General features: G+C 45.6%; 2 protein-coding genes across 3 annotated transcripts; one reads left to right on the top strand and one right to left on the bottom strand.

Moving 5' to 3' along the window:
* Positions 1-1,217: 1,217 nt before the first annotated feature.
* On the bottom strand, positions 1,218-16,617 carry GPS1 (G protein pathway suppressor 1). 2 transcript variants are annotated; one of them, XM_074889707.1, is made up of 14 exons: positions 16,520-16,617; positions 13,940-14,032; positions 11,922-12,103; positions 10,625-10,789; positions 10,308-10,443; positions 10,072-10,149; positions 9,620-9,680; positions 9,132-9,217; positions 8,582-8,676; positions 7,378-7,483; positions 6,937-7,017; positions 6,671-6,808; positions 6,297-6,431; positions 1,218-5,535 (listed from the first exon to the last, which is right to left on the bottom strand). In XM_074889707.1, the coding sequence occupies exons 1-14, from the start codon at positions 16,550-16,552 to the stop codon at positions 5,461-5,463; spliced, it is 1,464 nt and encodes a 487-aa protein (XP_074745808.1). In that variant the 5' UTR covers positions 16,553-16,617; the 3' UTR covers positions 1,218-5,460. The 2 variants fall into 2 exon arrangements, with proteins under 2 accessions (XP_074745808.1, XP_074745809.1); XM_074889708.1 differs by lacking the exon at positions 16,520-16,617 and adding an exon at positions 16,066-16,214.
* Positions 16,618-16,940: 323 nt separating this feature from the next.
* On the top strand, positions 16,941-24,851 carry RFNG (RFNG O-fucosylpeptide 3-beta-N-acetylglucosaminyltransferase). The gene is made up of 8 exons (XM_074889719.1): positions 16,941-17,397; positions 18,183-18,231; positions 18,745-18,847; positions 19,068-19,221; positions 20,224-20,312; positions 20,403-20,568; positions 21,963-22,048; positions 22,280-24,851. The coding sequence occupies exons 1-8, from the start codon at positions 16,963-16,965 to the stop codon at positions 22,344-22,346; spliced, it is 1,149 nt and encodes a 382-aa protein (XP_074745820.1). The 5' UTR covers positions 16,941-16,962; the 3' UTR covers positions 22,347-24,851.
* The last annotated feature ends 236 nt before the right edge of the window (positions 24,852-25,087 follow it).

Genomic DNA, 25,087 nt, shown 5'->3' with positions numbered 1-25,087 from the left:
GGAAAGGGTGTGGCATTTACCAAATAGCCCAGTGATCAGTGTGGGAGAGACAAGTTTAAAAGTGCTTCTCTGCCTTATTTAAAGACGACGGGAGTTTGAAACCTCGCCTCCCGCTCCTGTGGAAATCGTCCACTTCTTCCCTCGCACAGGCATACACTTTAAAGCTGTCAAACATTCTGAGTTCCCTGGTCTGTTTGAAAAGCCCCTCTTCTAATAAAAAGCTAAATGTTCATTATCATGGAATTTCAAAGAGCTTACCTGACCCCTTCCAGTTTACAGTTTCCCAAAAACATCAGAAAGCTCAGTCATTCTGCTTACTGTGCCAGAGAAGATCTACAAAGTCAGAAAAGGCATTTGCATGAGAAACATTCACTGTTAGAGCACAGCAGCAGACTGGTGCTATGTGAGAGACAGGACACGGGGATTTTAGAACACATCTCTCACAAGTACAGTCTCACCACAGAATTACTTACCGGCGTGAAGAAAGGACCAAGCTGGCTTTAGGCTCCTAAATTCAGGAAGGGCCTTATACTTGAGAATCCCAACTGGACACATTTCTATACAGAATTAGTACTTAAGGCATATTTGTCCCCACCCCCTCTTCCACTGCTTTTCTTAGTCAGCAGTGCAGACAGAGAGTTGCTGGCTGATCCCATCAGCTCCGGTGCCAGGCCCCGGCAGAGGCTCCTCACCCAGCGGCTCACCAAGTCCCTTTGCACATCTAACTACAAATCACCACACCAATGGAAAAGAAAGTTGCAACCTGAACTTCCAACAGACATTCTAGAAGATGATAACCTTGCAATTAATAAGGTAAAGATGACCAGCGTATCAATTTCTTAATAAACAATGCTTGTGAATTAGGAGGCACTATTGCAACACGAGTGAAGCCGAGCCGTTCATGCTGGGCACACCTGCACTTACACTAACTAGGGATTACTTTCAGGCTAGGCAATATACTAATTATCCTGTTTATATCTAATCAAAAAATTGCAGTCTCACCAGCTCAGCAAGGTAATGTCCTGTTTTGTTTCTGTTTCACAGGCCCTTGAGAAGATATATATACTACTTAATTTTAATGGGAGTAGGGGGAGGAAAAGACAGTGTTCTGCATGTAGAATGATGGTGAAAATGATCCCCAGTCTTTGGGTGTGAGGAAGATTGGATTCTTGATTCTAAATCCATTTTCAGAGGCACACAAGAAAAAGTAGTCATAGTTCACCTGACAAAAAAAAAAGCCAACTGCCTTTATTTGGCAAACAGCTTATGAGATGAGATATCAGAGAATTAAAAAAAAAAACAAAAGACAAAAAGAATTACATTGAAACAAAGACTGAATACCCTGGATCTCAGCATGTATTTACAGGGTACAAGCTTTATGTACACATAGACTTCACACTCACATAAACTACAGGCACACTGAGCACAACAGTCAAAGCTACAGCTGCAGAAGCATTAGAGAACTGGAACGGTGGTACCTGTGGGATCAAAGACGACAAGATTACCCAGCCTGATCTACTGCGTAAGACAGATTTACAGCTCTTGCCACTTGAATTCTTGTTTGAATTAGACCATCTCTTGCTAATGCTGCTACCCTTCAGTCTGTAGCTTTTGATAAGTTTTAATAAGTCTACTGAAGCCTAATCTTGAATTATTTCTTTGCTGTCAAGAAACTCTCTTTCTTGCATTAGGAATTTACCAAACTTCTAACTACTGAATCTCATACATTTCTCTTAGAGGTTGATATACACTATTAGCCGGTTTCTGTTCCCTATCTAATTAATTCAGCCTGATCAAGTTATCCTGTGAGATGATCTAAAGCTAAGTTGTCCTACCAGACCCGATGAAACCTTGAATGGAATTTACAGATCCATAGGAACGCAGAAGCCAAAATAATACCCGTTGAAGTACAAAGCGCATTTGCAAAGCGGAGAGTAACTCACCCCCTATTTCCTAACAGCATCAGAGATAGGCAGAAGTCAGTTCCATACCAGTTTGGTGTTTTTCACCCTACTGCAAATTCACAGCTGGTGGACTACTGAAAAAATGAAATGCTGACTTGTATTAGTCTCAGTTCTCACAAGGGGGTGGCATAAGAAAACACTAAGAGCACTGTCCTGTGGAGCACACTGCTCCCCCACTGTCATCTGCTTCATGTAACAAGTAATGAAGGAAACGGCGTAAGAACCTTGAATAGCCAAATTAAGTTAGCTGAGACTTTACTCTTAAAAAAAAAAAAAAAAAAAAAAAAGCTTGACCAGTACTTTCTACCCATGCATGATGGGTCTTTGTCAGAAGCACTTCTGCTATTATTAAGTTTCCTCATTTGTTTTTCTGAAAGTTTATATTACATTGCATGTATCAGAAATAATACCTTATTCAGCAGCAGCAGAGGATGGAAAAATGCTGAAATTTCACCTAAGTTAGGAAGTGATGCTAAGACCGTTACGGCAGAGTCCCAGAAACCAATGTCCACATCACACATGCACGGCACGGGGCACAGACTGAGCTCTGTCCCTCTCCCTCATCCACTGAAGCCTCTTCAACGGCAGCTGCCCCAGCACAACCTCCCCCTCTTAGAGACCCCCCTCTACAAATCCCAGCAACACAGACCACTATGCTGGACAAGATCTGGCCAGATAATTACCAATCATCTCCAACTACTCCAACACAAATCTCATAATGGCAGTTTCTACATTACTGCTAAAATTAGTTGTGCTAATTGAAACTGCCTTTGCCAAAAGAACCAGGTTCTTTCCAACTGTTTTTCCTTTATTCCTAGCTAGGTCAGATAAAGAAAGCAGGATTTACACTGCATGAAGACACCATCACTTATGGCTTAACATTGGCATCTCCTTCCTCATCAACAAAACAGTGCTGCACAATTTCATGAAATCCACTTAAATAAGTTCCTCTGAACATACCAACATGCTACAGATCCTACAAAACTTCATCCACTGAATTACCTTCGTGGTCACAGAGAATCAATGGAAATTCATTCTATGTGAGTCACTATTTTCCCATTTATTACTTGGGAAATTACTTAGAAATTTAAGGTAAGAATAATCTTTCATTGGGGGAAACTGCTTACAAGTTATACAGAACTATATCCATGCTGTGTTGTTATTTCCGGATTTTTGGACCAGTAGGAGTTAGGACTGAAGCAGGCGTTGAACAATGTCTAGAAGAAATACCCCTGGACAGCCCTGACTCACATCTACAAGATCCTAAAGCAACGGCAGCCTCTTTCACAGGCTAAAGGAAAGGGTTAGATGCCAATAGTTGTATACAAAAGCATACACTGTGCTTGAATAGTGCCAATGAACTAATAACAGAGAAATGCTCTCTCTGCCCAGAAGAGGCTGTAAGCATTTTCGTCTGGAGAGAAGAAACTGATCCCTCTGCCCCAGCTACGGAACTGCCTCGGGCCACAGCAAGAGCTGGGAACTGCTGTTGCCACCTCGTGGGCTCCACGACTGCCAAAGGACACGCGCTGCGGCCGCCTCCCAGAGCGGACACGTGGGGTGTCTGGAAGGGCAGAAGCTCTCATCAAGCTTATGAGGGGCTCCCCCAGCAGAAAGCCTCCAGGAGGGAACAGCAGTAACCTAATCAAGCCAAGACAGTGGAAGCTGTGCGTAAGCAAAGAGCCAGCTGATCTGATGCACTTAACTGGGTTGCAAAATCACCTTCTCAAGATCTTTTCCTTCGAAATTTTATCAGTGGCCCATTTTAGGAAGAAAGCAAGAATGTTTAAGTAGTATTATAGGACTGAATGGCTTCCCTTCAGCATGAGCAGAAAGCATTAAAATGACATTCCCAACATTTCTACAAGGATGTGCAGCCATTTACCTGACAACTCAACTTGCCTGTCTCACTAAACTGGCCATTGGTGATGCTCGACTCACAAGTTTGTCATTAACTAGCTCTTTCTTTTTCCCCCTCAAAAATGGGAGAACTTTTCCATGCCAAATGGAAGACATTTAACAAAAGTCCTCACAGGAACTATTGCTTCCATTTTCAGCACCTAAGTCATAAAAAGCACGGAAAGCCAGGGGGAGAGAGCACTGTTGCAATTCAGCAGCCGTGCAAATGCTGTCCAGGAATCTTGTGGTTAGAGCATTCCCTCAAATTGCACTTTGTTCACAGTTCATCCAAGCTACATCTCCAACCAGATCCGAAAGCAAAATACAACAGCCTACAAAACATCATCAAGCTTAACAAAAAATCAATGGCTTGAGATCAAGATCCCTAAAACCCGTCTTTAACACAAAACTCCAAATACTCAGAAGCTTTTCAATCCTGCTGTTTAATGCACTAGATATAACAACTTATTAAAAAAAAAAAAAAAAAGCATGAACACATTAACAGTAACATCTGCAGTCAGTTACCAGACCAGTCAGGGCTGGATCAAAATTCTGAGCTTGCCTTATGGATTAGATGACCGCAAGGCAGCAGTGACTTCAGAAATTTCAGTGCACATCTCCTTTCATGAACACAGAACACGCACAGACCTGGGCTGCCACCTTTCATCCCTTTACAAAAGGAAAAGCGGAATAAATGCACCTGGAGAGCGGGCACCTAGGTTGGCTGCTTTCAGCTCTTCCACAGGACTCGAGTGGTATTTTATGGCATTTACCCGTGCTGCCAGAAGCAACTGTTGCACATGTTGGGAACCATCACACACTGTGGCAGTTAAGACTGGACAAGCAGCAATATTTGGATGAAGTAGACATTCACTGCTATGGTAACACTGGACCCCAAAGTCAGGTCATGCACAAGTGGGAAACACATCGGGAAACAGGTCTTTGAAAACAGAGGCCAGAGAGAAAGAACCTGGATCCAGGTAAACATAACACCCTAAAATAAAGGCCTGTGACTGAATGCATGGAAGCAGTGCCATGTTTTCTGGTGTAGGTGAAAAATCATTAAGAGCTTCTCAAAGGACATCTCCTCTCCCACCAGAATTCTAGCTCCATAATTAAGAGCAATGCACCTGTAAGTTTATCTGCAATAAACAGAAAGCTTAACATTGCTCAGAAGCAAGGCAATACTTTCAGGCCAGCAAAATTCATCTTAGATCACACCTGTCCATTCAACTTAACACTAACTATTTTTGCAGCTTTGAAACAAGAAAACTAATAGCAGCTGAAAAACTCTCAAATCGGCATCTGTATGAATAACCTGACAGCTCTTTATGGAGTGGTGGAAGCAGGAGAATGGAGGAAGATGTTCTACCAAAACTGAAATGATGACCCATTGCAGGGATGCTGTTTTTAGAAAGAATTTCTTTTCAAGGAGAATTGAAGTCATTGGAATATTCATCCACCATCAGCCCTGACCCTCTCAATCCAAGCAAGAAGTGAGGGAGACAGGGATAGTTTGTGAAGCTCAGCAGTTAGTGGGTGAGACACTGGGTACAGTCCTGGAGGGACCATTTCTTTTGGTAGTGCACGAAGTTTTTCACATGTTGGTGCTCATCCTGGACTGGCTGTTAGCTGGAGTAAGCTCCCCTTGGCTACCTTCTCTCGGAGGAGACTGCAACAAGACCAAAACACATCCTAGTTAGTGATGTGTAAATATCCTGCAGAGCGCTTCCTGAGAGACCAAATGAAGCACTGGTGAAGCACAGCAGGGTAAGAACAGCGGGAGAGCACCCCCCCCAACTCATAAATAATGATGGCTTTGCAAAAGTTTTGTGTTTACAACTTCTATAGCTGCAGTTCACAGGAACTGTTCCTAAAAAAGGCAAGCCAGAACTTTAAAGCCACTCTTATTTACTATGTACAAGGTGCTGTTGGCCCCAGAAGCTGAATCCTATCTGGCAGTTAGTTATCACAGAGATTAATACACTAGAGAATTTCACATGTTCTGTGGCAGATGGCCTGTCCTCCCTAAGGGCATCCTTTTGGAACTGCATCCTGGAAGGAACACTCCAAGCAAGTCATGCATTTTTTACTTCCTCTACTAAAAAAATTACTTCAAACAAACTTTGTTTTAATAAGATAAAAGATATGTGCACAAAGAATTAGTTGGAATGAATGAGTAATAATCAATCCAAGCATATAAACTTCAAAGTTGTTGTACAAGCAGGTCAATGTGTTGGCTAGAAACGCTTGCTTCTTACATATTTAGTATTTAGTATTGTAAGAATTTGTCCAGTCATGAGCACAATAAATTCATTCCCCTCCAGAATCTTCAATTCACCAACTTTTATAGTTTCAGTTTCAAAAAAAAAAAAAAAAAAAAACCACCAAATCTTAACACTCTCTAGAAGTCCACATTTAACACGCCCTCACCTTGACATGTATCTGGTTGCGCAGGACTGCAGCTCGCAGGATCATAGCTTTGGCACGGCGCTGAAACTCTTTGCCCATTAGTAAAGACTTCTCAAAAGTTGTGCTGCGCTGATCTACATCTCGAGCATAAAGAATCTGTAACCAACACAGAGAACTGCACACCAGAGCTGTGACAGGGTTCCACAGCAGAAAGCCCTTTCTGGGCAAGGGAGCAAAGCTAAGGTATCGCGGAGTCCAAGCTTACACACAGATCAAGCCCTACTGAAAATACCAGTCGCAACAGATGAACGCAGCTGCAAAGTGTCCCAGGAATGGAGAGTTTCTAATCTTAGTACAGCTGTTCAGCCTACAGTCTGTGGTTCAGATGCACTCACCTTACTGTGAGAGTCTATTCTGGCGTTGATCAGTCCCTCCAGGATCAGCTGAGTAAGTTCATCTTCCAGAGCAGCCACCGTGGTATTAAAAGCAGTAGCCATCTTGCGCATATCTGCCGACACATAGGGGCTGAAGTACTAGGAAGAAGAAAACATTCAGTTGCCAGGTGTACTCCCCCGCCCTCTGAAAAACCATGGGAAAAGCAATTACAAAGAGATAGCCTATCTGACTGTTCATCCGCTTCTCAGATTACAGGAACAATTACCTGGATAAGGGCACGATTTCGAATCTGGGTATAAAGCGTCCTGACATGAGGTGCAAGGTACATATCCAGCAGCAGGTTGTCCTGTGCAAAAACAACACATCAGAAGCTGAGAAGCAGCCTGGAAAAATATATTATTCCTATGTTCTGAAACATATACATGTATATACTTAAACCTTGAGGATATTACACTACAGCAATACAATGCCATAAAACTAGAATGCATAAAAGAACTAGCAATATATTTTAAAAAGCTACCGTTTCCCCTCACCCTCTGCTGCTAAACTACTCCCAGTTTCCATTCACCACATCAGGAGACAGAAGACACAGAAGAGTTGAACACTCTTAGTAGCTACTTTTAACAGTCACTGCTTCTCACGAAAGGCTAGGCGAAGGGAAAGGGAACTTCTAGGGTCTGTTCTGCACTGCTTCCCTGCAACTCACCTTCATTTCATCCAGCATCTTCAGGCATGAAGCATATTTAGACTCATAAAACTTGAAGATGATGTCACGAACCTGTGGCTCCAGCTCCAGAAACAATTTGAAGGAGCTACAGATAAAGATGGCCGTGATCAGACACTGGAACCCGTCAGTTCGATTCCCCACAACCCCATCACTCCAAGCTGCAAGGTTACAAACTCTCACTATCATTTGAAGATTCCAAGAATTTACTTTCTAACAGACCAGATTGGGTCTGTTAGAAAATGGTCTAACAGACCATTTTCAGCAGGGCTGGGAGCCTGGAACACAAGAGACATGGAGCACAGCATCAGAGCTGTGATGAAAGAAGGCAAGAGTCTTTTGACAAACCAAGTAGTCCACACAAGACAAAAAAAATGAGTGGGAATAGGTCAAAATCAGGATATACCCACAGAAAACATAGGCGACATCTGTGCATGCACTGTAGCCTGTGCTGGCCAGCTCTGTATTCCCTTTCACAGCACAGCCTTCACTAAGTCCAGCATGCCATAGGTAGGTTAAGCACGCAACTGTCTCAGAAAACAGCCTATCGTCAGTGTGGGAGATCGTCGGGATGCACACTCTTTCTCAGTGTTCTCCCAATTCTCCATCACAGGTTCCCAAACCTTGGGATCTCACCCCATGAATCAGCCAATAAAAAAGTCAGGGTAACAACCGTTTTTCCACATCAACTTAAAATTAGTGCTTCCATACACTTAGCTGACAGGAATTCAGTATCACTGTAGTTCAATCTATGACAAACAAATTTTTCTCCCAAAGACTGTAATTCTCTTAACGCTGCAAATTGTATTAACAATTAAATTGTATTAATACAATTAACATTTATTGTATTAATACAATTACCAGAACAAGTGGTAATGTGAAGGCGAATTATCTCACAGCTGCCTTCTGACATGGACTGCTGATGGAGATAGAAGATTGGGCTACGTACATGTTGGATTGGACCTGGGTTGGAAACTTCTGTTATACCACTAAAATTTCAGCTGTGATTAACCACTGCATTGTAGGCAGTGAAACACCACTTAATGCTAAAGCCAAATGACGGCTCAGTGATTCTTTCTCTTCTGTATGAGAAAGTTATTCCTCCTGCCAGAATTCACTCTCAGCCAAAGCCCCATGTCCCAGCAGAGGTCCAGTACACACAGACTCCTCTCACGGCATCACTCACCTGCTGGAGATCACATTTCGTTGTAGTTCCTGACGGTCAAAGGTAGCAAGGGCACAGAGACCACCATAGACAGCCACATTGCTAGGAGATAACAACTAGAGAGAGAGAGAGAAAACTGTCACTGACTACTAAAGTGGCAGAAGGTTGGAATTAAGTATTCTACCCCAGGCCTTTCCTTCAGGCAGTGACAAGATTAGTCCTTGTCAAATGCAGCAGAACCACTCAGCATGCTCTCAGGCGTTCACCCAGAGCCCGGGGAGTGACTGTCCACTGCTAAGAGAGCAGAAACCACTCCCAACAGCCAGTCTTTTGACTGAGCTACACAGGTACACAAATCTCACAGGCAATTCCTATGTGATCTAGAGTAGATCATTTAGAGGACTCAAGAACAGAGACTTTTTCTAAAAAAAACCACCCACATGGTTCACAGCATCACCAAACTATACAGGAGTGATGTGAGAATAACTACAATATCTGAATTTTACAACCTAACACTTAGAAGAATTACATCCCCTCCAAGACCTGCACACAGCTCCCTCCTGGTCCTCACCTCAGGGAAATCACAGTGATCAAACGATGCCAACAAGAAGCACTTTGCAGCCTGTTTGTACTTCCGAGCAGCTAGCTCAGCCAAGCCTAGGAACCAGAAAAAGTTAGTCCTTTGTTTATGATAGCATACAAATTAGGAGAAATCGCAAAATCTGGGGAGCAGACAGGCCCCCACATGGTTGCTAGTGCCTTCACTATCAAAGTGAAACGAGAGTCCTGGACAGTATCTAGCAACCTTTGAACTGCATTGACTCACACTGGCACCCTCTCCGAAGAAACTTAGGGAGAAGAAAGAAATGGCAAAAACAAGTCAGCAGTTCCATCTCATCAGCTTTATTAAATTTTGCATTTCTGGTGAGAAAATACAAAGTCTGTCAAATCTGAGAGAATAAAAATAAGCCAAGCACACACTGTTGCCAAGGAGCCCTAGGGACAGCTAACAGGCAGAAAGATGGGCAGACAGTACGGGAAGCTGAAGGATTCACTCACCTGCTGCACATTTCAGTTTGGTGAGAATTGCTTGTGTCTGGCTGTCTCTTTCTCCTCTTTGCTAAAGGGTAAAAAAAAGCAGTAGTGAGCGAGCAGTATGAAAACCATTATGATGACAACTGTCCTTGGGACATTTCATCCTAATAATTAACTTGCGAATCTCAACAGCAAGATAACTTCATCTTATTTCTCTTGGGAAATATGGCAAGAATTGAGGATGGGAAGTCTCTCTGCTTTTACCATGAGTTTGATTTTTCTACACACATATCATGGGAGAAAAGCAGCAATGGATTTCAAATGAAACAGTACAGCAGCCAAGGAGGCTGGATTAGGGGAAGAAGGGAGTCTTATAGGGAGCAAGTCGTAAAGGGGCAAAGGAAGAAATCGTTTTACAAATTTTGGAGACAGAAAACAAAGGGAAAACCCATGCAAGTTAAAAAGCAGGACCTTACTTCTGCAATTTCTGGTGTAGACTCAGCCTTGCTCACATAGCTCAGAACATGAGACCAATTCTGGAGGTAGACACTGACCTGTAGAGAGCCAGAGACAGGCACGGATAAATGGTGTTACTTAGATAAGCAGCATCACTGCAGACACCAGAGGTGTAACCAGAGCAAAGTACAGGTGGACATTACAGCAGATATCAGAAACACAGCGGGTACCACTTCCTGCAAACCCTCCTTCCTACCTTGATGACATTGAGACACATGTTGATAACATGCTTAGCACTGGTGCAGTAATCACGGGCTCGCGAGTAACACTTGAGAGCGTTGCTGAGGTCCCCACAGTCAAGGTAATGATCACCTAAGTCATCATGGCCTCTCCTGGAGCACAGGAATTAAAATACCAATAAACTGTGTGTTCAGAAAGGGACACGGTCAGCTTGTTCCAAACAAGTAACTCAACACACTGACCTAAGGCACTGAATGCAGGTGACATCCTGTGTTAGGTGTCTGGAGGAGCAAAATGCTCTTCCTTGCTCCAGCAGAGCCTTCTGCATCTCACCTGATACTCTCCTTGATGGAGTTCCCTTTGTAATTTTTCAGATCTGTGTCGAGTTTCTCCAGTTTAAGAAGAGCTTTTTTGCGTGTAGCTTCAACCCAAGCTGTGTCAAGAGGAGGGGGTTCAGTTCCACTATCAGGGACAGCATCAGGTGTATTCTGCAGTTCTCTGAAAGGAAAGAGTTTGGATGGGGCTGTTATGCTGCAAACTTTGCAAAACAGAGGTCTGCTAAATACCTGGCACTGTTACCCTAACAAACAGACCAAAGAGAAAACAAGGATGGTGGGGAAAAAAGAGAAAGACTGCTAAGATTTCCAGTGAAAACAGTAACATCACAGATGTTTACAAATTCTTCTCAAAATTATCCTAATGATCTTTGGCAGGTATTTTATTAACAAGCAAGTCATTGCTAATTTTAAAGAAATAACCTGCTCTATAAATCAGTTGAAAGCAAGTTAGTAATGGTACTGCAATGAATTATTACACTCTATGGAAGTATTCAGAGTCACTGAATTCAGTCAAACGCCCCTACGTGGGACACAGGGTGTACATGTTTACGAGTTCTCTCCCCAGCTGTACTGCAACAGCCTGAGAGCAAAGCTACACTGTACAGATGCAATCCAACTTATTTTTCCATCCAGCTCAGATCCACATATCTACTTGCACTGAACTCACTTTCCAATATTTTAAACAGAAAAAAACATTCCAAGTTTTTTTGGCTTTTTGTTTGCTGTTTTTTTTACCAACAGTCCTTTTCACATAGGAGGAAGCAATGAACCTACGGTCACACATACAGGGCAAAGACTGCCAGGGCAAACCAGACAGGAAATCAACCAGTGCACGGAGCAACAAAAATAACACAAAGAGGGGAAGCGTGGACGGGTAAGTGAAGTGTCAGAGGGTACCCTTAGCAGCAGACCTGTTGTTAGGCAGTGAAAAAAAAAAAAACCTACCAAAACAAGGCAAACAGTTAGATAAGGTTTTAATTTATGAACACATGAGCATCTAGAAGAGGCTTCACCTCCATAATCTACCTAAGGAAAGATAACTGTGTTCATTAATATTTGAAGCAGTTGCAAGGACTAAACTCTCCTCAATATCCACCTGTAGCCTTTCAAAACACCAAGACTTCAGAATGAGATAATGTCTTCTGTGTCTAAACTTTTAAAAATACACACATTTCACTGCTATCAAATTCTAAGGGCAAAGACAATCTGCATAAGGAACATGCAAAGTCCCCCACTGTGGCTCACCGGTCTCGGTCAAAAAAGCCCCCCAGGTTCCCATCACCTCGTAGTACCTGGTAGCCTCAGACAACTTTCTGTGGATTTCTTCGTACACATCAACATTGAAAGTTCTCTGGACAAATGACAGTGCCATCTTGAGAGCTTCCACCCGCAGCTGTGGGCAGTGATCAGCAATGAACTGCAGCCGCTCAATTCGCATCAGACCGCTGTAGCTGGACGCGTACTGCTCCAAATCCTGCAAACGAAACCCAGTCTTGGAAGGCGAAGAGGGCAGCACTAAATCAGGCCTGTACACTGTGACTGGCACAAGTTCTCCTGCAGTCCTGAGCCCTTCACGGAGGGCAACATGACTCAGACAAAGAAAAAATCAGGTAAGATTATTCCATTTCTGCTTTCTTCAAATGTTAGTAATTTCCTCAGAAATAGGCAGCACGTTACAATTTGCCTTTTTGATTTCAACTGTGATGCTATCCGTTAAGGCCAATCAGCTCACCCACTTTAAGCACTGGTTATATCACCCGTTAATAATTTTGTCAAGACTCCATCATTTCAGCTGAAGTTTTCTAAATCAGACAACCATTCCAGATGTAGTTTTTCCTTGAAAAATAGTTTCCATATGACAATTTGCATTCTTTCGCTCATACTGATTTCTTCAAACATCTCCTCTGAGAACAAATAGGGTCTCTTACTCTTGAGGAAGGATCTGAAGTTTAAATTCCAAACACTTAACAGATTTTAAGGCTTGGGGTGGGGTGGGGGAGAAGAGGAACACAAAACATCTAGTAAAGGTATGATATGGCATTGCAGGGAGATTTCCTAAAGGCATAAGTAGACATGCAGACAAGCACAGCAGAATGTTCAGGGCAAAGTCAAGCATTCAGGCAGCAGGAAACTCTAGAGTCGGGTTGCCTGTCGACATTTAAAATGCATCCTGTCCGACATCCTGTCCGACTCCCTCACCTCTGTGTCTCTACGTTAAGACACCACTATAGATGCCACGGTAGCATCTTCTAACATGATTCTAGCCTGATTCAGTGCAAGGAAATCCTTGCTGAAATCCTGGAAACTCCTGAAATCACTGAGTAATCTCACTTTACTCCTCAGCTCTTTGCATGTCAAAGGGGAGTTATGGTCCTTCACATCAGTTAGGGTGAAAAGAAAATTGCCAATTTCTGTGGAACACTTAGATGCTATAGTAATAACAAAGACATAAAGGTCACAACATAATCACTTCTTCACTCTAGCTTCAGAACAGAACTGAAATGTAATGAAATCAAACAAGGTATCAGCGCAGATGCTGAAAAAACCAAAAGCAACAAAAACCCCAAAACCAACCAACCAACCAACAAAGGAGGGCTGTGCAATAAACAGTGAATAACCATGTGACAACAGCTATAAGGTACGGGGACAAGAGGAACAAATTAAAGCTTCAAAGGGTATGTGAGATCCAAAGCTTCCTAACTGAATGTTTTATTTTGCAATTTTAATGTTGCTTTAACTTTTTCCAGTTAACATTTTTGTTCTCTTCTGCAACACCCATCTCTCACTGTTACTGAGCTGATACATAAAAAATTGGCCAAAATCTCAAACCATTAACTAAAAATTGAAGAAACTAAAAATAAGCAAATACAGCTTGTTATAACTCCAGAGCTCTGTGTTTTAGCCAGTCTCTAGAGGATCAAACAATGGAAGAATTCTGTCCTAATTACATACGTAAAGCACCTGAGCCTTGCTCCTCAACAAACAAGCCTCAAAATGAAGGAATGATGACTCCGTAAATAATCAGAGATGGACTAAACTATTTCAGAAGGGAAACTGTCAAACAGGCAGCACGCAGCAAGTCCAAAACAGGAATTCCTCCTTCATCTGTGAAGGTGCAGCAGAGGTCAGTATGTGACATGGAGCTGCAGAAGAGGTCACTGCTATTCTCGCCCCACCTTGCTTTGAAGAAAATCTCTTAATCTCTAAATAACAATTTGACAAGGAGTAAAATGAGAGAGTTCTTCAAAAACCTTAAAGGAAGAGGCCATGCCCAAGAAATGTAACCCACTGGCCCTCAACCAGCACATACCAGAGTGGGGTTCTCCACCACGTAGTTGATATCAGGTGCATTTTGCTGATCTTCTTGTGGATCTACGTCAATCTGCATCGGCTCTACTGCACCCTAGAATAGCAAAATGAGGTCAAAAGTAGCTTATTTCATTTGAGCATGAAACAACTATGTGAATCGATCTATTAAGGACTTGCTTAAATATGCATTCAATTTTAAAAATGAAAAAACACTCCTCAGTCTTTAGACATGTTTAGGATTTTTCTCTAGCAACACCACTACTCTGCATGATGTTTTGTCTAACACAAGCAGCACTAAGGCTCAGCATTCACAGAGAGTGTTTTATTTTGTCTGGTAAACCATCAAAGAAGAAAGTGAAGGGGGTCAATAAGCCTGATTCTAGAAAGTATCTCAGGCATGCATGCTCAATTCCAAATGACATTCCATTTCTCTTCCTTGAGCTAGAGCAGGCATTGACACTGAGCTCGAGAAGCTCCAAAACTCAAAAAGTACCCAAAAAACTCACCAGGACCTTTCAAAGATGCTTTAATGCTTAAAAGTAATATTGGGGGGGGGGGGGACGACGGACGGACGACAACGGACGACAACTGTTACACTTTTAAAAGTATTAAAAAATGTAAAGAACAACGCAGAATGGCAATTCCATAGTTTCTAACAAATACTGGGGAAAAATTTATGTGCACTGCAAAAATTTACCATCAGTTGAACTATCCTAGTTATCCGAGTCCAACTGTTTAGGTAGATTCTCTTTTGCAGGAACAACAGAATTTTATTCTCCCAGTATACCTTGCACTGCTTTGAACCACACGAGGAACACACCACTACAATGACCTCAGCACAACTGCATCAATGCAACGCCTGTGCGTGTTCCCATTTAAAACCAATTTACTATGCAGTCCCACAAGTAAAACTGGTATGCTATCACAAAATTCTTTTCCTCCTCCTAGTCGAAAGCATGCTGAACATTCACCCTAGGTATTACTGATTTAAACTCGGGAAAACCAAGCTGAATATCTTCTTATAAAATGCTGAATATGTGCAGATGTTACCATAAGCAACACCTGATTTGGGGTAAATTCCATGAGTGGATCTTAGAAAGGACAAAAATGCCAACCACCTTGCCCCCCCCCCAATTAATTCCATGTTTTTATTGATTTTTCTGTCTGTTAAGAAATCAAAGAGGGGAGGGTGGGGGGTGGGTTGGTGTTTTTTGTTGAGGAATAGGGTAGATCTGCTTTTCTTAATTCTAAAAATTGATGCATCTTGTATTCACCCACAGCCTGTTTATTCTTTCACGGACTGGTACATATCAAATACGTACATATCTCAACCCTGACATGAAATCTCCCAAAATCTGAAGTAAAAGCAAGTAAAGCATATAAAAGTTCGTTTCCTAGTTTGTTAGTGTCCACATGAAGGAAAGTGAGGGAGGGCACAAAGGACTCTTGATTGTCCAGATCACCTCTCAGGAAAACTGTGCATAAAAACACTGAAGTGACCATATATAGAGACCATTACTTTCTCCGTTTTTATCTACCTTATCTCTTTTCTTGTATCACAAACACTAAGTGTCAGGGTTGCATTTTTTAGGCTGTGTTTGCCTACCATACCAAAAACCCGATATGGACTCTGTCAAAATCAGCATTACAGAAACGAAGAGTAACTCCAGCTGGTGGAGCAGAATGATCCGTGTCCTGCTACACTGGCAGGCAGCGCTCTGCACCTCCCTCTTAACTCCCAGACAAGGAAAAGCACAAGTGAGCTGGAAGTCCCACTGGGAGACACAGACTCAAACATTTTGAAGCTAACTCTATTTTGGAAGGAAGACACAAGGCTTAATTAAGAACTACTCACAAAGCAAATAAAATAACACTCTCTCCCCAAGATTTCCCAAGCCCAGAAGGGCACCCTGTTGGAAGGTACCTCCTAAGGCCTCCTACAAGCTGAGCAGCAGACACTCGAGCCGAAGCCTCCTGCTCTACGCGGGAGGGGGCCCGGTACAGACCTGTCACCGATGGAGCAGCTGAGCCGGATGCTGAAGTATCCCTCACCCTGTCCCAACTCTCCGCACCCCCGGTCCCTGACAGAAAACTCGCTGGCTGCTGAAGGGCAGAAAGACAACTAACCCGCAAAGGGATCCCCTGTGCGTTACTGAGCGGCCAGGCTCGCTACACCGACCCGCTCCAGGCTCCTGCGGCGTTCCCCGGCACCGCAGCCGCTCGGTCCCTCTCCATCCGCCACCTCGCTGCACCCCCGTCCGCTGCCCAAGCCCTACCTACGGCGCGTACACGCGAAAATCGAGCAAAGGGCCCGCTGCGGCTGCCGGAGGACGCTCGGCGAGGCGCTGCCCCTCGCGAACGGCGACGGAAGCGACACTGGCGGGCCCGGCGGAAGGGCGAGCGAGGGCCCCGGGACGGCCGAGAGCGGCTCCGGAGGGGAAGGCCGCACCGCGCCACCCGGAGGCGGCGGCCGGGCAGGGCCGCGCCGGGCCGCGCCGCCGGACACCGCGCGGGAGGGACGCCCAGCGCGGCCGCGGCGGCCCCGGGGGGCAGGGGGCTCCCGGGGGCGGCGGCCCCGTACCTGCAAGTTAAAGACCTGGACGGGCAGCGGCATCCTTCCCCGCGCGGCCGCCACTTCCGGCCGACCCCCCCGCCGCGCCCGCCGCCGCCGCCGCTGCTTCCGCTTCCGGGTCGCGCGGCGCCGCCAGACCGCATCCGACAGGTGAAGCCCTTAAAGGGGCCGCGGCCCGTCTCGCCTCTCCCGCCGGCGCACCGGGCGGCGGCGCGGGCGGGGCGGGATCGCGCGGGGCTCTCGTCGCTCGCGGGGCCTGGCCGCGCTCGCCAGGCTCGGGGCGGCCTTTCCCCCCCGCCGCGGGTCGGCGCGGCCTGGGGTGCCCGGGCGCTCCCCCTCCGCCGGCCGCGGGGCGTTGGGGCGGGCGGCCCCGCCGAGCTCCCGCGGCCGCCGCCCGCCCGCGGGGCCATGAGGCGGCGGCGCAGCGCGGCGCGGGCCCGCGGGGCTGCAGCATGAGCGGCTCCTGCCTGGGGCTGCGCAAGGCCTGCTTCCTGCTGTCCCTCAGCGCCGCCGCCCTCCTCCTCCTCCTGCTGCCGCGGGGGCAGCCCCCCTCCGCGCCCCGCCGTCGCCCGCCGCCCGCCGCCGGGCCTAGCGGGCCCCCGCCGCAGCGGGCGGGCCCCGGGGGCAGCGGCGCGCCCGGCGGGCGGGCGGGCTCTCGGGGGGAGCCGGGCGGCGGGCCGGGGGCCGGGGCGGCCGGGCGGGGCGGAGGAGGCCTCGCCGGCAGCCCGCAGCCGGCGCGGAAGGGCCGCCCGGGGCCCGCGGCGGGCTCGGCCCGGGAGAGCCTGGAGCTGAAGGACATCTTCATCGCGGTGAAGACCACGAGGAAGTACCACAGGAGCCGGCTGGACTTGCTCCTCCAGACCTGGATCTCGCAGGCGAGGGGGCAGGTGAGGCTGGGCCGGTGCTTTCTCACGGAGGTTTCTCTTGCGCGCGTTAAAAACGTCTTTGCTCGTGAGGCTGCGGAAGGTCCCTCACCGAAACGGCTCGCCTGAGCCTCCCTCCAGCAGCGCTCCGTGTTGATGAAGCTCGTTACTTGCAATCTGGGATTGGTGGCCCAAGCCAAAACAGTTTAACTTGGTGTGACTGTGGAAAACACCCCCGGACAGTGACGGATCCCTAGTGCTGATGTATCTAAGCTGGTACCTTGGGCTAAGTAGTTCAGCGACTTAGGTTTTTCCTTAGAAAAACGTAGAATTTGTTCACGTGTTTGGGAATTTCAGTCCATTCGAGCATATTAACGCAATTTTGCCCAGCACTGGGACGTGTTACCACCTGGGACTTTCCACCTTGACTTTCCTTCTTTTGGCTTGCTTAAACAGCTGTGGGTGACTCCACACCAGAGAGAGCAGGTAAGTTGCAGAGGGAGGTGCCACCAAAAAAGACAGTCATTCCTATCTGGAAGCTTGGATGTCTGTACCAAGATGAGAGAACTCAAATCTTGGATGCTTTACTGAAATGAGACTCTTCTGGGTTACAATGGAAAAACTGACCAAGTAAGGCAAGGGCTGAAGCTGTTGGGGTTCTGTCCACCACCACTCCCCACCCCACTCCCAATGATTACTGAAGATAAACTAATAAGACAAAACATTCAGAATTTTGGCTGCAACTGAGCAAAGTTGAAATTAGTTTCTGAAATTCTCAAATGTGGACATGCCTTTTTTGTCTCCTACAGACGTTTATATTCACGGACTGGGAGGATCGGGAGCTACGCCTGAAAGCTGGTGAGCTGTGCGGCAGAGGTGCATGCTGTCTGTCACAACTGAGATTTGTTTCTGTCATACTTTCCGTAGAAGTCCTTATTTCATGCTGTACAAGCAATTAGGGAAGTTAAGGTAGAGAAAATGGGGAAAACTTCTCCTTTCACAGGAGAATATGCTGTTCCTACCTACCACCTGGACAAGGTGCCTGGAACTTTCTGAATACGGGGTTCACCTTTGCACCCGCTTCCTTCCTGTTAGTAAGCTGGAGTCTGTCTGGCTCAGAGTTATATTGGGTGTTTCCTTTGCCTGGAGCCTCACAGCACTATTTATACACCCTGCGCTCGCACGTTTCCATGTACTCTGCAGCTCACATGCCATCTGCATAACCCATGAGCCCTGCCGGCCCTGCAGCTTGCTCCATGTGTGCACCACATGCACTTCAGATGTGCAGTGCCACATGTGCACTTCTTTTGTAGTCTTTTTTGGACTGCACATGCTTCTCAAACCTGAAAGGGCTGATCTTTATTTTTCTAGGGGATCATATGATCAACACCAACTGTTCTGCTGTCCATACCCGGCAAGCTCTCTGCTGCAAGATGTCTGTGGAATATGATAAATTCCTGGAATCTGGGCAAAAGTAGGTGAAGCACATTGTTCTGATTGACTGTTTCTTCTAGTTCTGTGTTCACAGGGAACTTGAGTAACCTTCTCTGCTCCAGTAAGGAATGCAGTATTAGCTGAAAGATGGTGATGAGCACGGGGAAGGGAGCGCAGCATGAGGCAGTGTTTATGAACAAGCATCATCTGAAAGGTTGAAGGGATGATGCAGTAACTTTCTTATTTTGTTTTGTTTAAAGATGGTTTTGCCACGTGGATGATGACAACTATGTGAACCCCCGGACTCTTCTGCGTCTCTTATCCGCCTTCTCTCACAGCCAGGATGTCTACGTGGGACGACCGAGTCTGGACCATCCCATTGAAGCAGCCGACCACGTCCAGAGCGATGGATCAGTAAGCAAAACTCGGCAGTTAATCCGTCCTTCTAAGCTTTTAAAACCTTGGGAGTTCATAGGATGCCCCCATAAAAACAAGCCATTTAATCTGCAAGCAATGAACCTGGCACTGGTCATTTTCAGAGACAGGGTGCTGGGTTAAACAAACATTTGATCTGACCTCATATGCAAATACACAGTAGAGTTTGACTCCTGCATGGACCTCTGTTTCTCCTCCTTTACTCATATGTTGGTGATCTCCCTCACACTGGGGTGAGTAGGGCCTCCCCACCTCGACTGTTTCTTTTCCTTTAGTGTTTCTGGGGGCAGTGTTCCTTGTTTTAGGGTGTTGGAGTTTGGGTCGGTTTGTTTGCTTTGAGAGCAGCATCACATTGCCATCATCTTGAACCAACCTTGGATGGCAGCGGCTCTCTGGGTGTACAAGGTGTTTCCAGTACTGAGTGGTTACCAGGTTTCCAAGGAGTGGAAGCAAACAGCCTCAGTCACAGGATACATGTGCTGAAGGACGAGTCCTCACTAGGCGCCCGTACCAACAGGCCTAAAGATAAATCAGTCCACTGGCCAGAAAGTCAGTTACAAAGCAGCTTGTTAGGGAAGACTCTGCACAACAAAACAGTGTCCTTGGACATGGAGCCAAGGGACTGATGGACCACCTTTGACTTCCTCAGGAACACTGGGGTGGCTCTGACCCTTGGCTAGAATGACCAGGGGACAGATGGAACCAGGTGGGAGTGGGACTATAGTTTCCCATTTCATGTGTGCTACCTCAGTTCTGCTAACTTGGTGGTTCACCTGCTGTCAGTTCCAGGATAGTTTCATTTGAGAGAACAGCTAGCTGGGCTTTCAGCAGCCTAAAGAAGTAGGAATTAATCTGTAGTCCTGTTCTGACCCAAGTGCAGTATGTGATACCTGACAGAAACTTTAGTTCCCTTTCCTGCCCAGCCACACGGGAAAAACTGATTATCAGTAACTACTGTGTGTTTTTCTTGTTGCTCCTTAGAAGACAACCGTGAAATTCTGGTTTGCCACAGGTGGAGCAGGGTTCTGTATCAGCAGAGGTCTTGCCCTGAAGATGAGTCCCTGGGCCAGGTAAACACTGCCCCTAGCTGAGCTCCATCAGTATATGTTTGGTAGGTTTTAAAGCATATTTCGTCTTGTCTCCTGTGCTCTGTCTGGCAGCCTGGGTAATTTCATCAGTACTGCAGAAAGAGTGCGTCTCCCTGACGACTGCACTATTGGCTACATCATTGAAGGGCTGCTGGAGGTGAAGCTGCTGCACAGCCCACTGTTCCATTCCCATCTGGAAAATCTGCAGAGGCTACAAGGCGAGTCTGTTCTGCAGCAGGTAGGGTTAAGCCTCATGTCCTGTTCTTATAATTGCACCTCAGCTGATCGGAAAGAATATTCTCCATAGACTTAGTGCTCTTCAGTGAAGAAAGATTTCTACTGGCTCACTCAGCGCTGTATCCTGTCAGATTCCTTTATTTAGGTAAAAAGCACACTTTCACCCTAGCCAGTTAGGACATGTAGCTGTCCCCTCCTTTGGGGACACATTCTGCTATGTTAAGCCTAAATATGATGTTCCCCATCTCCTTCTAATGTCTGGCTTTCCATGAGTAACAGTAGCAGCAAGTGTAGAAGGAGGCAATATTTAGTTTGCCTGCCATGTAAGAAAGTATTTCTGTCTTGGCCTGACAAAGTCTGAGTCTTAATTCACGCTGTTCAAAGACTAGTGTCACAGCTATAGTAAGTACCTCTTCAATAACTAAGGCATAGTTAAATTTTTTTTAAATGATCAAACATTTAAATAACAAGTTATTTAAGAATAACTTGTCTGAATCTCAAGAAACTTAACGTTTTGTAGGAAAAATCATGTCATTTTTAATTGCTGGGAAACCTCTTTGCTCGTGGGCAGCAGATGGAGCCATAGGGCTACCCAGAAGCTTTGTCTGCCTCTTGCTGTTTGGTACCATGAAAAAAAGTGGGAGTGTGGTTTTACCCCTACAAATTGCTTGGTTATATTTTCCTGGCAATTGTATTAGGCACAGAAATGTACACTTGGGGCCAAATTCCAGCGTGATGTAATCTCCTTCATGTTAGTGAATTTAACTGTAGGCTGAATACGGCCTTTTGTTGGCGACCATTGTTTCCCTGAGACTGTCACAGATAACCCAAAGTCCAGAAAGTCCAGGAAATCTACAGTTAGAAAGAAAATATAAGTCACCTTGTACCTGGCACCTGAAAATTTCTTAATACAATATTTGTGTGCAAGAATAGCACTGAACAGGAGTTCCAGAGATCTAAATCTTGTTGCCAGGTTTGTCATGTGGCAGTCCTCTTCATGCCATTTAACATCCAAATGGTTCTGTTTTCCCTCTGTGCTAAGAGAGACCATCGCAGACTTCAGGCAGTGTCGGCTCAGGATTAACGTAGGTTATGACATTAGCAGGATTAATGCCCTTACAAAGCTGACAGCTGTAACTCACGTTGTCCCTCAGGGCAGTCACCTCTCGGGTCCTTTGTTGCCTCTAGATGAGCAGTGGTGTGGCTGATGGCCGTCAGTGCCAGCGTTGCTTATGTCAGAACTAACCCCTGTTTCTCAAATGTCATCCACCATTTGCAGTCAGATTAGACAGCATCCTAGGAGTCTTTCTTCATACCTCATTAATAATCCTACTATCCCCATTCTTTTTTTCTGCACTAGTGTTACAATTTCTGAATATTTATTTGCTTTTACAGGTAACCCTAAGTTATGGGGACCCTGAGAACAAACACAATGTTGTGAGTGTGGGAGGAGTGTTTGGCCTTCAGCAAGATCCAACCCGGTGAGTGTCCACTTCCAAAACAAGATCTCCCTGCCCTGTTTGTGTTTATCAACTGTAAGATGATCAAACCCTCTAATGGGGTTATTTTCTCATGTCAGCTCTTGTCACTGTGCCAAAGGCAGGCAGACCCAGCCTCTCTGCTCTATTAGGCTGCTGCACATTCAATGCTAGTACATTCCTTATACGGAGAATTCCAATCTAATACTTTCTTCTTTTTTTTTTTCTTCATAGATTTAAATCTGTCCATTGTCTGCTCTACCCTGACACTATTTGGTGCCCTGCTAAGAAGATGTCATAATTCTTGACCAGTTGTTGTCATCTGTGTCTTACCTAGTTTGCATAAGACAGGAATGGTGGTGGACTTCTTGGTGTTTTTTTTTTTTAATTCTTCTTCTGGGAGACAGCCAGAGGTGTCTGCAAAGGAGGTAGACAGACTCTATTTACAAAAGCAAGGAGGTGTGGTTTGTTCAGCTGCAGCCTGGGACATTCCAAGAAGAATCCTTGTTCTTTTGTCCCCTGGCTCTTTGTATAATGACTACGGTCATATGTGTACAGGCCACTTTAGACTTTTGTCATGTGAATCTGTCCTTGGACACATCCTAGGTGAACGAGTACTTGGAATGGCAGCGTTCCTACTACTGCTGGGGGCTTCTAGAGCCATCGCCTTGAAGCTGGAGTGCTATAGCAGACTGTAGTCCCCATGGTGACAAGAGAGGGGAAGTTTTCACTTGTCTGTCTTGGGAACAGAATTATTTAAGAGCTTCTGTGGTCTGCTGTATTAAAACTCCAGCTGTGGGCCAGAACAGGATCTGTTCATAAACAGCAGAAATCCTGGAATTGCTAGGGTGATTGTCATGGGAAACCCCTGTGTCCTTACGAGTAAGCTTACTGGGCACTGGGTAAGAGCTGCTCACCGTGCGCGTCCTCCCCTGTGGTCCCTGTGTGCCTCCCGTGGAGGCGAGTGCCAGCCTTGGCTCTTACCAGCTGAACTGCAGTGGTGGCTGGTGAGGGTGGTGGTCTGCCAGGTCCACGACTGTTTCCTTGACAGTTGATACCGAAGAAATATTTGCCAGACGAGATGGCAATCGCTTCTGCTGCTTTGCCCACAGCAGACTGGATGAGCTCGAGCGTGCTCGCTGGCTGATGAAACGTGCCCTGTTTCTGCAGCTGTGCTGTATCTCTTGCTGTCTGTGAGGGAGGAGGAGTGCCAGATAGCCGTAATGCCCCGAGGAAGGTTGTGATGGTATCGTGTGAGGACCTTTAATTGTATGACTGTGGTTACTCCACTTCGGGTTCTTCAGATAATCTTTTGATTACCTTAAAGTCTAGATCAGTGTTTCTTTTTACTCTGCTTCTTAATGTTTCAATAAATAGTTCAGGCAGTCACTGAAAGGAGACTGCACACTCGCACAAGGGCAGAAGTTCAGTGCTGTAGCAGTATCGCCTGCTGCTGCTTTTTAAATAAAGTAAGCTTAATTTTGGAAATGGAAGAAAGGGGGCTCCAGACTTCTGTTAGCCCAAACTCTGGCCATGTGCAATTCCTACCTGACATGAAGAACAGCATAAAAAATGACTTTGCAAAACCACTGTTTACTCGCACAAACTCTTTATAAAATACTTGCTGGTTTAGTGCTAGAGTCTGAGGCTGAATTAAGGGGAGAATAATAGAATGACATTGCATAACCTGGAACTATGATTAATGACTAGAATGAGGACCTAGCAAAAGTTTCAGATTTCTGAACAGCTGTAATGAGCTGTACTGTGGACTTCAGCTAGTTGCTTAACTTCCTGCCATTTGAGAGGTGGTGCAAGGTAGGCAAATGCCTGCAGTGTATTCAGGTGTGAAACTGAGCAGAGGTGTCGCCTCCTGGAGTACGCTGCTCCCTGCACTCTAGTTTTAACACAAACCTTTCAGCATTTACCTGGGTACACTGTCCTCTCTGCGTGGTTTTAGTTAATTCCACTGAGGAGCAAACAAGCTGACTGCTACTTGCTACAGTCCTGCAGCTCATTCTTGAGTGTCTCCTTTCCTTCATGTCTGCTGAGGTGACCAGGAGGTGCGGCAGGGAAAGTGCTGCAGGGAGCTGGATCAAAGTCCAGCCGGCACAGTGGCTGTTCTGAAACAGGTACCACTGACGGCCTGTTACAGAGAACAGGAGGACTTGTGGAGTAGTAGGTTGTGGTGTGGTCTACCTCTTCATTAGGTCTTCTGCTCACTAGTACTGAGGTGTCCTATAGTTTAATGATTTGTCATTAAAAGCTCAGGAGATTCCTGGTATCTATATAAATACTTTTTAACGCTTGTTAGGTTCTTTTTTCAACCTCCTGTAGCAGTAAGCTGTGAAGCTTCCTGAGATCTTGATGAGATTTTGTCTTCAAACACTGATTCTGAACTCTTCTGTTGGAGCTCTTCTTCCTCTTCCACTGGTAGCAGCCTCTTGTTAAGATACCACAGACAGCAGGGACTGGGCAGTGATTATGTGGCAAACTGCAGTTCAAAAATGACAACAGATGATACGGATGGCAGCAAAACTGAGTAGCAGATGTTTCACACTAGTCACCCTAAGCTAGGTGTGCTGAAGGGGCAGCATGCTCTGAGCTGGTAGGGTGTTTATTAAACTGAAAAAGGACCACATTCTGCTGCGTGGCAATACAGAACTGTTCAGTCTGTTCAAGCTTTTTTTAAGGTTTCTGGCGTTGACAATACAGTAGCTATGTGGATATATCAGGATGCAGCTTTTTTACTCAAACTACTGTCTCATACATAGAAGTGGTTCTACAAAATAAATATTTAAATATGTCAGAGGCTGGGTTTTGTCATGTTCCTTGACACACCTCTACACCAAAAATGGGCCATAAACCCTGTAATCTACAGCCTCCTGTCCTGTGATGCCAAATGGCCAAAAAGCAGGTGAGTTAGAGGACTCGGATGTGCAGAGTAACAAATACGGATGAGAAAAATCCTTGCAGATGATGATTAACAAAGTAAAAGAATTGGAATAAGTTAATTGTTGTAAACTTGTCTCAGCACTTGTTTCT

Source organism: Strix uralensis, chromosome 19 (assembly GCF_047716275.1).
Source record: "Strix uralensis isolate ZFMK-TIS-50842 chromosome 19, bStrUra1, whole genome shotgun sequence".
NCBI lineage: Eukaryota > Metazoa > Chordata > Aves > Strigiformes > Strigidae > Strix > Strix uralensis.
This window is presented reverse-complemented; position numbering and strand designations above follow the sequence as displayed.

Excerpts from the sequence above, each read along its gene's own strand:
- GPS1 (XM_074889707.1), bottom strand. The coding sequence starts at position 16,552 with ATGCCGCTGCCCGTCCAGGTCTTTAACTTGCAG. Across the intron at positions 7,018-7,377 it reads AGATGCTGGATGAAATGAAG|GACAACCTGCTGCTGGATAT; the intron begins GTGAGTTGCAGG and ends GTTTTTGCACAG. Across the intron at positions 6,809-6,936 it reads GAAATCGTGCCCTTATCCAG|TACTTCAGCCCCTATGTGTC; the intron begins GTAATTGTTCCT and ends TCTTCTTCCTAG.
- RFNG (XM_074889719.1), top strand. The coding sequence starts at position 16,963 with ATGAGCGGCTCCTGCCTGGGGCTGCGCAAGGCCTGCTTCCTGCTGTCC. Across the intron at positions 18,232-18,744 it reads GGAGCTACGCCTGAAAGCTG|GGGATCATATGATCAACACC; the intron begins GTGAGCTGTGCG and ends TTATTTTTCTAG. Across the intron at positions 20,313-20,402 it reads AAGATGAGTCCCTGGGCCAG|CCTGGGTAATTTCATCAGTA; the intron begins GTAAACACTGCC and ends TCTGTCTGGCAG.